Source organism: Canis lupus, chromosome 6 (assembly GCF_048164855.1).
Source record: "Canis lupus baileyi chromosome 6, mCanLup2.hap1, whole genome shotgun sequence".
Classification (NCBI taxonomy): Eukaryota; Metazoa; Chordata; class Mammalia; order Carnivora; family Canidae; genus Canis; species Canis lupus.
The window spans coordinates 60052682-60067215 of record NC_132843.1 but is presented as its reverse complement, the minus strand read 5'-3'; the positions used below and the strand labels follow the sequence as shown (position 1 = coordinate 60067215).

Here is a 14534-nt window from a genome sequence, read left to right as displayed (position 1 = left end):
GTTTGCTTTTTGTGGGTAGGACTTCCAGTATCTACAACATAAAGAAGAGATAATGGACATTCTTGTCTTGTACCTGATCTCAGAGTAAAAACTTCCAGCTTTTCACTAAGTATAATGCCAACTGTGGGTTTGTCATATACGGCCTTTATTATGTTGAAGTATGTTTCCTCTAAACCCACTTTGGGGTTCATGATAAAAACCCACAGTTTTTATCATGAATATATGTTGAATTTTGTCAAATGTGTTTTCTGTGTCTATTGAGATGATCCTATTATTTTTATCTTTGTTTTTGTTAATGTAGAATATCATGTAGATTGACCTGTGGATACTGAATGATCCTTGAATCTCTGGAATGAATCCCACTTGATCCTAGTGAATGATCCCCCCCCCTTTTTTTTCTAAAGATTTTATTTATTTATTCATGAGAGACACAGAGGGAGAGAGAAAGAGGCAGAGACCTAAGAAGAGGGAGAAGCAGGCTTCATGCAGGGAGCCCGATGTGGGACTCGATCCCGGTCTCCAGGATCATACCCCGGGCTGAAAGCAGCGCTAAACCCCTGAGCCACCTGGGGCTGCCCGTGGATGATCCTTTTAATGTATTGCTGAATTCGGCTTGCTAATATTTTGTTGAAGATTTTTGCACCAGAGATACTGGCCCTAAAATTTTTTTTTTTTTTTTTTTTTTTTTGGTCAATGCCTGGTGTGGGTATCTGGATAATGCTGGCCTTGTGAATGAATCTGGAAGCCTGCCTTCATCTTCTATTTTTTGTAATAGTTTGAGAAGGATAAATATTAACTCTTCTTTAAATGTTTTGTAGAATTCACCTGTGAAGCCATCTGGTCCTGGACTTTTGTTGGAAATTTTTTGATTACTGATTCAATTTTGTTATTAGTAATCTATCTGCAGATTTTCTATTTCTTCCTGACTCACTCTGGGGAGATTGTATGTTTCGAGATATTTATCCATTTCTTCTTGGTTGTCCTGTTTGTTGGCATGTAATTTTTCACAGTAGTCTCTTCTAATCATTTGTCTTTGTGTGGTGTCAGTTCTAATTTGTCCTCTTTCATCTGTGATTTTATTTATTTGATTCAGCTCCTTTTTCTTGATGATTCTGACTAAAGGTTTATCAATTTTGTTTTTAAAGAATCAGCTCGGGCAGCCCAGGTGGCTCAGCGGTTTAGCACAGCTTTCAGCCCAGGGCAAGATCCTGGAGACCCGGGATCGAGTCCCACGTCAGGCTCCCTGCATGAAGCCTGCTTCTCCCTCTGCCTGTGTCTCTGCCTCTCTCTCTCTGTCTCTCATGAATAGATAAATAAAATCTTTATAAAAAAAAATAAAGAATCAGCTCTTAGTTTCATTAGTCTTTTCTAATTGTTTCAGTCTCTATTTCATTTATTTCTGAACTTTATTATTTCCTTCCTTCTACTAACTTGAGCCTTGTTCTTTTTCTAGTTTCTTTAGGTATAAGGTTAGATTGTTTGAGATCTATTTTCTTGAGGTAGACTATCAACTTCCCTCTTAGAACTTTCTTTCTGGGCAGCCCGGGTGGCTCAGCAGTTTAGCACCGCCTTCAGCACAGGGTGTGATCCTGGAGACCCAGGATCGATTCCCACGTCCAGCTCCCTGCCTGGAGCCTGCTTCTCCCTCTGCCTGTGTCTCTGCCTCTCTCTCTCTCTCTCTCTGTCTCTCATGAATAAATAAATAAAATCTTAAAAAAAAAATTAAAAAAAAACTTCCTTTCCTACATTCCAAATTTTTTGAACTGTTATGTTTCATTTTCATTTGTCTCCAGTCAACAATTCAGATAATAAGCCAGTAACAAATGGAGCCAACACAGCTTTATTAGAAATCCAAACCTCAGTTATTTATTTTTTAAAATTTCTGCTTTGACTTCCTTGTTGGCCAACTAGTTGTTTAGCCTCCATATATCTGTGGGGTTTTCCCAATTTTTTTCTTCTGATTTCTAGTTTCATACCATCATGTTTACAGAAAAGGCTTAACATTATTTCAATCTTCTTAAATATATTGAGACATGTTTTGTGGCCTAACATGTGATCCATCCTGGAAAATGTTCTATGTGCACTTGAGCATTTGTACTCTATTATTTTTGGATGAAATGATTTGTATGTATCTGTTAAGTCCGTCTAGTCTAATGTGTTGTTCAAAACCACTATTCCCTTATTGATTTTCTGTCTCAATGATCTATTCATTGATGTAAGTGGGGTGAAGTCCCCTACTGTTACTGTATTACTCTCAATTTCCCCCTATAGAGTATATGTTAATATTTGCTTCACATATTTATGTGCTCCAATGTTAAGTGCATATTTATAACTGCTACATCCTCTTTTTGGATTGATCCCTTTACCATTACATAATATAGTACTTCTCTGTTCCTGTCTTCTCTTGCCCTCTCCTCTTGTGATTGTATGACTTTATTTAGTATTATGTTTAGATTCTATTCTTTTTGTTTTTTTGCATATCATTATAGGCTTTTGATTTGTGGTTACCATGAGGTTCATATGTAACATTCTATGTATATATACAGCAGTCTATGTTAAGTTGATGGTTGCTTAAGTTTGAACACATTCTAGAAGTACCACATTTTTATTCCTCCCCTCCATGTTTTATGCACGCTATATCATACATTTCTTGTTTTGCATTCCCTTAACTAATTTTAGTAGATATAATTGATGTTAGTACTTTTGTCATTTAACATTTTAACTTTCATATTAGCTTTATAAGTCTGGTCTACTTATTACCTTTACTGTAGCTGAAATCTGCTTTGATAATTTTCTTATTTCTAGTTATGGCCATTTCTTTTTTGCTTAAAGAAGTCTCTTTTGCATTTCTTGTAAGGCCAGTTTAGTGGTGATGAACTTCTTTAACTTTTGTTTGTCTGGGAAATTCTTTCTCTCTCCTTTAATTCTGAACGATACCCTGGCTGGGGGCATATTCCTGGTTGGCAGCTATGTGCTTCTGGCCTAGAAAGTTTCTGTTGAAAAATCGGGTGATAGTCTTACAGACTTGTGAGTAACTATTTGCTTTTCTCTTGTTGCTTTTAAGATTCTCTTGTACATAACAATTTGCTTTTATCTTGCTGCTTTTAAGATTCTCTCTTTAATTTTCAACACTTTCATCATTATTTATATTAGCTTGAACCTCCTTGGGTTCATCTTGTTTGGGATTCTTTGTGCGTCTTGGACCTGGATGTCTCTTTTCTTCCAGGTTAGGGAAGTTGTCAGTTACTATTTCTTCAGATAAGTTTTCTGTTTTTCTCCTTCTGGGAACCCTACAAGGCAAATGTTTTTATGTTTGATTCTGTCTCCCAGTGGTCCTTTAACCGATCCTCATTTTTTAAATTCTTTTTTTGTTGTTGTTGTTCAGCTTCAGTGATCTCCACTACTCTGACTTCCAGATTGCCAATCTGTTTTTTTTTTGCATCCTCTAATCTGCTGCAGATTCCCTCAAGTTTATTTTTCATTTCAGTTATTTTATTCCTCAGCTCTGATTAGTTATTTTTAAACATTTTTTTCTCTCTTTGATGAAGTTCTCACTGAGTTCATCCACTCTTCTCTCAATTTCAGTAAGAATCTTTACTTTGAACCCATTATTAGATAGATTGCTGACCTCAGTTTTATTTACTTATTTTTCTGAGGTGTTGTCTTTTTCTTTCCTTTGGAACATATTCCTCTGTCTTTTTATTTTAGCTGATTCTGTTTGATTCTATGTATTAGGTAGACCAGCTATGTCTGGATGTCATAGCTATGTCAGGAGCTATGTCTCCTGGTCTTAAAACTAGTGGCCTTATATAGAAAGCATCCTACTCCCTGATCATCAGAACCAGGAATTCCAGGGGTGTCCCATGTGTGGGCTGTATGAGCCCTCTTGTTGTGATTGGGCCAGGACAGCTGTGGGTGTGTTGGTGTGCAGGCCTCTCAGCCAGCTGTACATGTTTCAAGTGTGCTGGTGGGTGGGGTTAGCCTCCACCCCCCTTGGTAGGAGTAATAGTGGAGGAATATCAGTTCTGGCTGAAGCTGCCCACTGGGTATGGTAGAAAGGCAGTCACTTTGGGTGGACACTGGTCCTAAGTGAGGCAGCCTGCTAGGTGTGGCAGAGTTGGAGTCACTTTGGAGGGGCATCTGCCAGGACAGGAAGGGTGGGTGGGGCGGGTTCACAGGAAATGTCAGAGAAGGTCAAGTGGTACTAACAAAGAAGATGAAGAGTGTCAAAAGTGACTCCTACTACCATCCAGCCAACTAGGCTAAATGGGGACAAGATAAACAGTGCTTACCAGCATTCCTATTCTTGGAGAAAGTTCCTATAGATCCCTTACCTCCAGCACATGCCCTAAAATCAGTCAATAAATCTTCATGTATAACCTAGGTGCTATTCCAACTGCCATCTCTATGCTGGGTCTTGAACCATGTAATACAATTTGCTGGCCCTCTAAGAGCAGAGTCTCAGTTTCCTATAGCCTTCTGGCTCTTCTGGAGTTAAGGTTCACTAATTTTCAAAGGCAAACACTGTGGGAGCTCATCTTCCTGTTGCAGATTCTCAGGGTTGGGGGTGCCTGATATGGGGCTTAATCCCATCACTTCTCAAGGAAGACATTCTATGTCTGTGATATGGCCTCAACTTGTAGGTCACTGTGCCAGGGATTTGGTTCCTGACTGTGTTTCCACCCCTCCTCCAAACACAACATGGCTTCTCTTTATTCTATAGCTGTGGAAAAGCTATTCTGCTAGTGTTCAGGTCCTTTTCAGAGTGAGTTACGTTATATAAACTCACGATCCTCCTACTCCACTATCCTCCTCCTTTTTTATTATAAAATATTTTTAAAACTGAGGTATGACATATGAAAATTAGCATTTTATATGGTGCACTCAGAGCCTGAAAAAAACCTATGATTTGCATAATGCAAATTTATTTTGAAGATCTACATGCAAGCTTGGTCTCTCAGATGCCTTCCCCATCTAATCCTTTAATGACCCAAATGTAAAGTCCTTTACTGCACACATAGACCAGACAACTTTCAATATGAAAACAAGCATGGCATCATTCTTCATCCCCTTCATAAATAAAAAGGACATTCAAAGAATATTAGCATCTTAGAAGTTTGTTTAGTTTTTTTGTTTTGTTTTTGGATTTTTTTTTTTTCAAATCAAAATGGAGAAATTACAGAAATATCTTAAACCCTTTGCTGAAGTAGAAGATACACTCAGAAAAGTATATAAATAATGAGTATACAGGTTAATAAATTTTCTTAAATGGAACTCATCCCAATAACCAGCATCGGGATTAAGCAAAGACAGAACAGAACATTGCCAGCAGCCAAATGCTTCCTTTATATACTCTTTCCAGTCATTACCCCATACAGATAATCACCATCCTGACTTCTATCACCTTCTGATGAGTTTGAACTTTATATAAATAGAATCACACAGTGTATATATTCTTTTGAGACTAACTTTTCATGCTCTACATACATTTGTGAGATTTATTCTGTTGCATGAAGCAGTAGTTTGTTCTTTGTCAATGCTGTAGAGAATTCCATTGTGTAAGCAAACCATTCTATCCATTCTACTGCTGATGAACATTTGGGCAGTTTCTGATTTTTAGCTGTTTCAAAGGGTGCTATTATGAACATTTTTGTACAGGTTTTTTGGTGAGCCTATTTATGCATTCTATTGGCACGTAAATAAGTGTGGAACTGCTGAGTCATGGAGCATTGTTCGACTCTACTAGATATTGTCAAATAGTGCTCCAAAGTAGTTATATAAATTTATACTTCCATCAGCAGTATAAAAATTCCTTTTGTTTTAGATTCTTGTCAACATTTGGCATTTTCTATTTTTCTCATTTTAGACATTCTGAGGGGTATATAATTCCATTTTGGTTTAAGTTTGCATTTCCCTGATAATAATAAAACCAAGTACCTTTCCATATACTGAATGGCTATCTGGATTGCTTCTTTTTGTAAATTAGGCATTCAAGTCTTACCTTTCTCTCACTGATGTGTAGGAGTTTGTTATATAGAATAACTGGATAATAAAATTTTTAAATTTCTCATTTCAAACAAAACAAATGAATAAACAAATGAAAAGCAGAATCATATCTATAAATCCAGGGGACAAACGGATGGTTACCAGAGCAGAGGGGAGAAGGGAGTATGGGCAAAATGGGTGAATGAAGGGGAGTGGGAGATGCAGGCTTCCAGTTAGTGAATGAATAAGTCTCACAGAAGAAATAAAAGGCACAGGATAGGAAATAGAGTCAATGATACTGTAATAGCTTGTGTGGTGAGAGAAGATAGTTACACTTGTGGGGAGCATAGTATAATACATAGAGAAGTTGAATCACTATGTTGTATACCTGAATCTAATGTAATATTGTATGTCAACTCTTCTCAAAAAAATGAAATGAAATAAAAACTTCTCTTTTCAGACTGTCAGAGGAAAACATAAGCAACATCTGGATTAAATCTGAAGAGTCTTAATACAGTTTCTATTCTCCTGTAACATGGGTTTGACAGGGGAAAAGTGAAATAAAAAGTCTGTCTTTAAATATTTAATTCAAGAACTAAGCAAAATGAAAATGGATTTATAATTTCTGACACTGGGAGAAACCTAGTGGGAAACTGTCATAAATTACTACCCTTTGTAGCAATAAAATAGTCATATCCTTGAAGCTCACTATTTCTTGTTAATTAAAATTTCATTGTCAAATACATTTTGCAGTTTGCTCACAAGAATATATGTTTCTGGGGGAGAAAAACAACAATTGGTAAATAATTGGCTGGATTTTCCTTTTAAAAGACCAGACAAAAAAAAAAAAAAAAAGACCAGACAAAGCCAGGGTTCTGGTTTTAAATATCCTTCCATTTAGAAACAAAACAAGGATGCCTGGATGGCTCACTCATTAAGCTTCCAACTCTTGATTTCAGCTCAGGTCATGATCTCAAGATTGTGGAGTTTGCTTAGGATTCTCTCCCTCTGGCCCTCCCCCTGCTTGTACTCTCTCTTTAAAATAAATAAAATCTTTAAAAAAATAAAAGCAAAACAAACACCCAGCTCTCCCTTTGCTCCCCCAAAAACAACCCTGAAATAAAGTGGTGTCATCGGGGGTTGACCTACACAATTTTACTGAGGCACAAAGGACAAACAAATTTAGTTCCACTAGACTGCTGCCTTTGTCATTACAATAAATTCCTTCTGCATAATACCTTTTGGGTTTGTATAAGCTAAAAATGTTTCTAAGGGAGGCTGGTTTTCATTCTTATAATGACAGCAGTAATTCCTAGGATTTTTTTCTTTACATCATGTTTTTGGTTTTCTTAATAAAAATGGTTGACACCAGACACCAGGTCCAATTGAAAAAAATAAACTACTTTTTTGAAAATTTACCTTTAAAGGTTGACCATCAATCAAATATAAATACTGAGTGCTGGGACGCCTGGGTGGCTCAACAGATGAGCATCTGCCTTCAGCTCAGGGAGTGATCCCAGGATCTGGGATCGAGTCCCACATCGGGCTCCCTGTGAGGAACCTGCTTTTCCCTCTGCCTATGTCTCTGCCTCTCTCTCTCTCTCTCTCTCATGAATAAATAAATAAATCTTAAAAAAACAAAAACAAAAAACAAACTGAGTGCTGCATTTGTATGGGAAGGAAATGACTAAAAATAAAATTACCATAAACATATTCCAAAATTTAAGCAATAGTGGCAATGTAAATATTTACAATTAAAATGATAGCACTGGTAAAATAGAGTGACATTTATTGTTTCAGGAAACCACTGTGCTTTTTCACTGAACTTTGTTCAAGTGGAGGCAAAATCCTTCAAGGAAAATCTCATGGTGTATATAAGCAAATTCTATAGAATATAAAATAAAGATTTTTAATCCACTAAAAACCTTCTTAAATTTCAACCATGTAATGGAGACTCACAAAAATCAGACCAAATACTATGTGATGTCATTACTTTAACCACATAAATAGAAATTAATCTATTACCTTTTCTTTGAATGATTATTTCTCAGACTTTGAGAAAATGCTAGTAAGATATACTATATAACCATGCTGAGCCAACTCTTACAAATAGGCTCTTTACAACAAGCTCTTGGTACACAAAATATGATTATCATTCCCTGTAAGAGACTTATCACACCTTGTCCTCTTCTTTGAATGGACAAACCCATTTCTTTCTATACAGTCACACAGGCTAGATTTTTTTGCGGCTCTTCTTACACTCACTTTGACACATCATTCTTTTTCTTAAAAAATAAAAAAGGGAAATAAATTATTTTATATGCTACGTGTTTCTGGCAAAAGGAGGTACTGAAGTGAGACTCAAACATCTTTCTTTCTCCTATCTGACTCAACAGGTAAGAAATCAAATCAGGTATACACTGTCCATTTGAAGTATAATGTAACAAAAAAGTTATGAACCAGAATATTAAAAGAGTGGAAGAATATCCAGTTTCTCTAGTCTTCATATTAACTAAAGTTACTATCTATGAATAGTTAACTATGCAACAGTACTGTTAAAAAATTTTCAAACATACTCCACAGTCTTAGAATTAGATGCAAGACTTCAGAGTTAGCAACTCGTCCAACAGGTTAGCTGTCCTATGTGACACCTGATCCTGAATGACACTTACTTGATCCTGGCAGCTTAAGTTGCTTACTTTAGAAAACCTGACATAAGAGCAAGAAAAAAAAAAGAAGAAAGAAAAAAGAAAAGAAAAGAAAAGAAAAGAAAAGAAAAGAAAAGAAAAGAAAAGAAAAGAGCAAGAAGACCAGGTAGCTTTTTCTTCCTCAAATAATAGGACTGCACTAACTTAAAAGAACTTTTCAAGTTGCTGCTTCAGTAATTCACTTACTCCTAAAATACAGTAAACCTGAGAATGACAAAAATATGGAGTCTCTACAGAGTCAGATTATTGATAACTCCTCACTGGCTCCCTCTCTGGTTTTTAACTTCATAGTACTCCTAATTCAACTGAATGGTAAAGTCTGAGTAGGGGCAAGGAGGACACCAGAAGATAAAGACCATCCGAATTTTAATGACTGATTCAGTAAATCTCTCCTACTTGTCAAGTACATACAAAGAAGGTATTCTCACTGGCAATGCTTAAGGCTTCTAAACACAAGCTGAGATCATACCCATAATTAAATGTGGAATCTGGTAGACTGAATCCCAATCAGCACTTAAAAAGAGAGAGAGAGAGAGAGAGAGAGAGAAGAAAGAAAGAAAGAAAGAAAGAAAGAAAGAAAGAAAGAAAGGAAGGAAGGAAGGAAGGAAGGAAGGAAGGAAGGAAGGAAGGAAGGAAGGAAGGGAGAGACAGCGATAAGGAGTCATATTGCTAAGTCATGACTCATTTTTTTTGAATCGTTGTTCATGAGTAAACAACAGAACACAATCATTTTTTCCCCTTCTCTGTGCTAAGAACTAGATATTTTAAGGAAGTTTATGCAACTCAAGTATAAGAATCTGGTGAACTTTATTTCACAATAATCACCTGCTCCTTTACTAAAACTGATTTACTGGAAATTAAGAACAAGAACCGCCACAAACAACCACTAGAGAGCATGAAAGAACAGAAGAGAACAGAAGGAACAAAGGCAGACTGTAACACTTTTTCTCTCTAGAGGCCAGTGAAGGTCAAGAATGAAGCAGAAGGGGGAAATACATCCGTCTTATGTACATAAAAAGATTCCCAGAGTTTTGAGTGAATAATCAGGTAACTTTTACAAGTAAGGAATTAATTTGACAACTCAGAGCATTTTAGATGTCTAGCTTCAAGTTCTTGCTCTTGGTCTGTTTTTTGTCTTCACTTTTGTTTGAAAAGATGTTATTCTTACGGTTTTAACTGGGATACAAAACATAAAATTATATTCAAGAAACTGCAGTGAGAAAGCAGAAGTAGCAATTCCTGCGAAAGAGATAAGTTTTAATCAACTATAGCCAACCTTTTGTTAGACAAATATCATAGCTATATTGCAGAGCTCTGTACTTTCTTTGAAATTTTAGTATAAAAACTGTATTTCTATATAGAGAGAAATGTATATATATATTTCATGAAAAGACATTTGAAAGAAATTAATATCAATGAAAAACCAGGAAGAGAGAAAAGGGGTCTGGCTCCAGAAAACACTGGTCAAAGAAGAATGATTTCATTCCCATAGGGGAGTTTTTATATCACTCATTTCACTCAACCCCTTCTATTCCCATTTAAATATTGTCTTTAGTCACAAAATTGCTTATTATTGCTTTTCTCTAACACAGAAAGTATAAACCTGTATAATCTTATAACTGTATTCAGGAGAAGAAAAGGAGTGTTTCCTTCTAATATTTTCTCTAAGGTACGGTAATGAGTTTTATAAAGGTTAGTTTGGTTAATAAAATAGCTTCTTTTAAGTTAGTTTAGTAAAATACCAGCACTAGATTAATGACCTCTGGCTGTTTCTGATATAGAGAAATATACTCAGGCCAAATGCCCATCCTAATAATTACCCATTTATCCATCCATCCATCCATCCATCCATCTATCAATCAATCATACACACATAACATAATGTGTGCACACACACATATGGCAGTCCCTTCACACATTCCATGAAGGATAAAAGACAAGAGAAAAACCCAAGCCATGTGTAATACACATGAACACTGTTAATTGGATAGAGCATTATGCCCTCATTCTCACAGTCATCAAGTCCTCTTGTAAACAGTGTGCTTAAATAATGGATTCTGCACTAAGACAAACAGTCTCTTGTTTCCTACTGGGTGGAGAATGCACTTTGTAATTTGGTTTCTGATAGCCAAGAGCAGTAATGAAACTATTCCTTACAACTTACTGCTCATCCCACACAGACTTGTAAATCAGCACACAGGCCCAGTTGAAAACTGGAATGAGCAGGTCAAGCTTTAACACAAAAGGGCCACATCCCTTCACTGTGCTTATAAGCCACATCGAGCTAACTTGTTCCCAGGAGCTGTAAAGAGCCATGACAGATCCTTTTGACAGCGGCTATCTCTACTATTTAGCTCACTAGAATAGTGTGGCCTCTCTCAACCCCACAATGGTCTGCACAAAAACGAAAAGGGCAGCAACCTTTTTTAGAGACTAAATGAAAATGTATGAAGACAGATGTCCACTGTCTGTGGTGGCTCTTGAGCTCTTCCAGTTAAGTTCTCCTCTAACACATAATTCATGAGAAGGAGTAACAGAGGACCCTTACAAATGTAGAGAAAAAAGAGCTGGAGCTTGGATAAGTAAGCAAGTGGTCCAAATGGTTGGATAATTTAAAAACGTTATCTCATATAAATAAAAAATAAACATAGAGAAGGCAGTGAATACAGAACAATTTTTTGCTTCCCATAAATAGATACAAGTAATGAAATTAGATACAAGATTTACTGAAAGTATATAGAAAATTGCTAAGTCCTAAAATCTTTAGGAGAAATTAAAATCAATTTAAAAGAATTTTAATTTCATATACAAATACTCAGAATATGCCACAGCTATGTAATTGTTTATATAAAAGTAGCAAGCTATAGCCATTCTCCTTAATTGAACACCATTTTTTTCTTCTGATACTTTGTTATATATTTTCGGTTTTGATTGAGAATGTAGTATTAATACTGATTTGATGATATCCAGCCCTCAGTATCTCCTTCCCATAAGATTTTAATCTAGGTTTATAATGCATTTGATCTATTTATGCAATAATTCATGGTATTTGAGGCCAACAGATATAGTATAGATAAAATATAAAGCCTGAATATAACTGGTACCATGAAAACAACAGTAAACTGAAAATCAGGAGATCTAGATTTTCATTTCAATTCTGTTTCTGTGTGATCTAGTCCTCAATGTTCTCATTGAAAATGGAGAGACTCAGGCACTTAGGTGGCTCAAAGGTTGATCATCTGCTTTGGCTCAGGTCATGATCCTGGGGTCCTGGGATTGAGTTCCACATCGAGCTCCCCACAGGGAGCCTGCTTCTCTCTCTGCCTATATCTCTGTCTCTCTCTGTATCTCATGAATAAATAAATAAAATCTTAAAAAAAAAAAAGAAAGAAAATGGGAGAGACTGGCTTATAAATGATCCCTAAAATATCTTTCAGATGCAATTTTCAATGAGCTAATTGGTTAAAGTCTCTAAGCTGTCATCTGTTGGCAAAGGTTATTAAAAGTCTACCTCAGGCAGAAAGAACAAGCAAAGTTCTCATCCAAATGCTCTACTGTTGTGTACAGATCCAACCTGTTGAACTTTCTGAATGACATGGATTTATTTATGTGTTTCTGAGACTCAAGCAAGGCTATTAAATTCTTATTGATGGTCAATATATTTTGTCTCCCTCAAAGAGAAATGAGCAACATCCATTCCCGGTCATCTTAATATTTCATAAAGAATTTTGGAATTCTTATCTTCAGAATAAGAATCTACTTCAAATTATTAAAAGAACAAGTAAATGCTGCATTGTTAATATTTTGCTATGATTGCTTCCCTTTTAATTTATCTGAGTTTCTCAAATGGCTCTTCTTGTGCTGGGTTTTGTACTGGAATGCCGATAGCCTCCACACAATATTCCTGTGAACTGACAGGAATGAAAACCAACCTACTTCTTTAAAGCCAATAATCACAAAGGTTAGCAGTCATTGCATTTGTATAATAAAAATAAACTGCCACATTCCCTTTAAATATGTACAAGCTTAAATTCAGACTCAGGCAGATTCAAGGATCGCTTACCTGGGGTCTGCATTCTGCGAAGTTTCTGGGTGTTGCTAACATGATCCTTCCGGCATGCCAGTCAGAAACTCAAAACACTTGTATACCGTCCTCGCCCATGCTTGCTCTGGCTGGCGCTCTGCTCTCTTTTTGCTCTCGCTCTGTGCCTCAGACAGTTTGGAATGCAGAAAAGCCAGAGCCAACGCCAGTCAAACTCAAGCCTTTTTTTTCTTTTTCCCAGTTCTTTTGCTACAGAGCACTCAACAATAGCCACCCTTCCTTACTCACTGCACGTTTTTTGCATAGCACTGGGTGCAGGCAATCTACTTCAGGAGAAGCAATGGATTTACAAAGCTAGAAAATTCATTTTTTTCTGTCCCAAGAGGAAGTAGGAGGGATGCATGCATCTCCGCATTTTAAGAAGGGACTTTTTTTTTTAAAGTGGTCTGTTTTAAAATCTGTCATATTTTAGGGAAATGAAAAATACACATTTCAGAGATTCTTATTTTGAATATTATGCTGAATTAAAACAAACTTTTCAAAGTACAAAAAGTAGGTAAATATCTTACAACTAATGTGGTGTATATAGAAGTATATATCTGCTAATACACATATTAATATATTAATAAATTCACTCTATAAATTACTTTCTTACAGCAGAAATATTTCAAATTTGGAAAAGGAAAATTGTATATCCCTAAAATCCTTCATTCAGCTCTTAAGCTAGAACTTCATTTTAAAAATAAAGAAAAATTTAATTTTATAAACTGAGTGGCTCTTGACTCATTAAGTCAACTACATGTGATGAAATTATAGATAACATCATTGTTCTTAGCTATCATTTCAACTTGTTTTAAAACCAAACATATTTCTAAGGGTTTTTTTCTCCCTATGTTCCAAAAATGGAAGATAGGTCAATGATGTAATCTTCATTATTGGTATGATGACCTAACACATTATGCAGCTGCTCAGTTGCTGAGGTTAGCAGGTCACAAATGATCAATTAAAAAATTCACAGTTTGAATCCTTGAGCAGATCCCACCTGCCACTGCAGACAGAGGGAACAGGACAGACATGAAAAGAACACAGTATCAATATTATCTACCACTTATCAAACAGCTCAAGGAAAGACATACGCTCCATCTAACTATATGTCTGTATATATTCTATATGTGATACATCTCTTACACTATTTAGATACACATATATACACACAGGTATGCATACATACATATGTGTTTGTGAATATATGTATATTCTTTTTCCTTCCTACCTCCCCACCCAAGTCTCAAAGATTTAAATTTAAAGTTTCCTTTAACACCATCTAATTTGGTTTTGGTTATTTAGTCTCATCTTCCTCGAAAAATCATTTACGTTCTAACATTATTGCATTTTCTTCTGCCTTTACTTCTGGTTTCCTATTTCTACTTCAAACCCTAGTGCTACGCAGGTAAGAAGCACAGAGAGAGAAAGGCATAAACAAAAGTTATACAGAAAGGAACAAACTATGAGTCTGACTAGGAGGACTTTCAGACCACAGATCCCACCTTGCCCTATATGAAACAACACACCAACAACACCTACGCTCTTCCTCCAGGGGTAATACAGCTTTATCAAGTATATCATTTATAATCCCTTAAAATTGTGCAAAGCACACTGAGATTATTTTTCCTTGTTATGAATAATTTTAAGAAATAGATCATGATTTCCATAATTCTACCCAAGAGTTAGAACTAAGGACAAGTTAGTCTAGTTACAGGGAAGAGAGATTTCAGGTCAAGAAAGGTAAGTCAGGGATC

The 14534-nt window shown here is 36.0% G+C and overlaps 1 protein-coding gene across 11 annotated transcripts in view; it reads right to left on the bottom strand.

Annotated features, from left to right (window-relative positions):
- Positions 1-14534, bottom strand: part of RASAL2 (RAS protein activator like 2) — a 347482-nt gene that overhangs the window by 128986 nt on the left and 203962 nt on the right. For 2 of the 11 annotated variants that reach the window (XM_072830782.1, XM_072830783.1), the window contains exon 1: positions 12757-12916. The exons of the other annotated variants lie outside the window; for them this stretch is intronic. In XM_072830782.1, the coding sequence (XP_072686883.1) occupies positions 12757-12769 (13 nt within the window). In that variant the 5' untranslated portion in view covers positions 12770-12916. Of the gene's footprint in view, positions 1-12756; positions 12917-14534 lie in introns of those variants that run through there. 11 annotated transcript variants of the gene reach the window in all.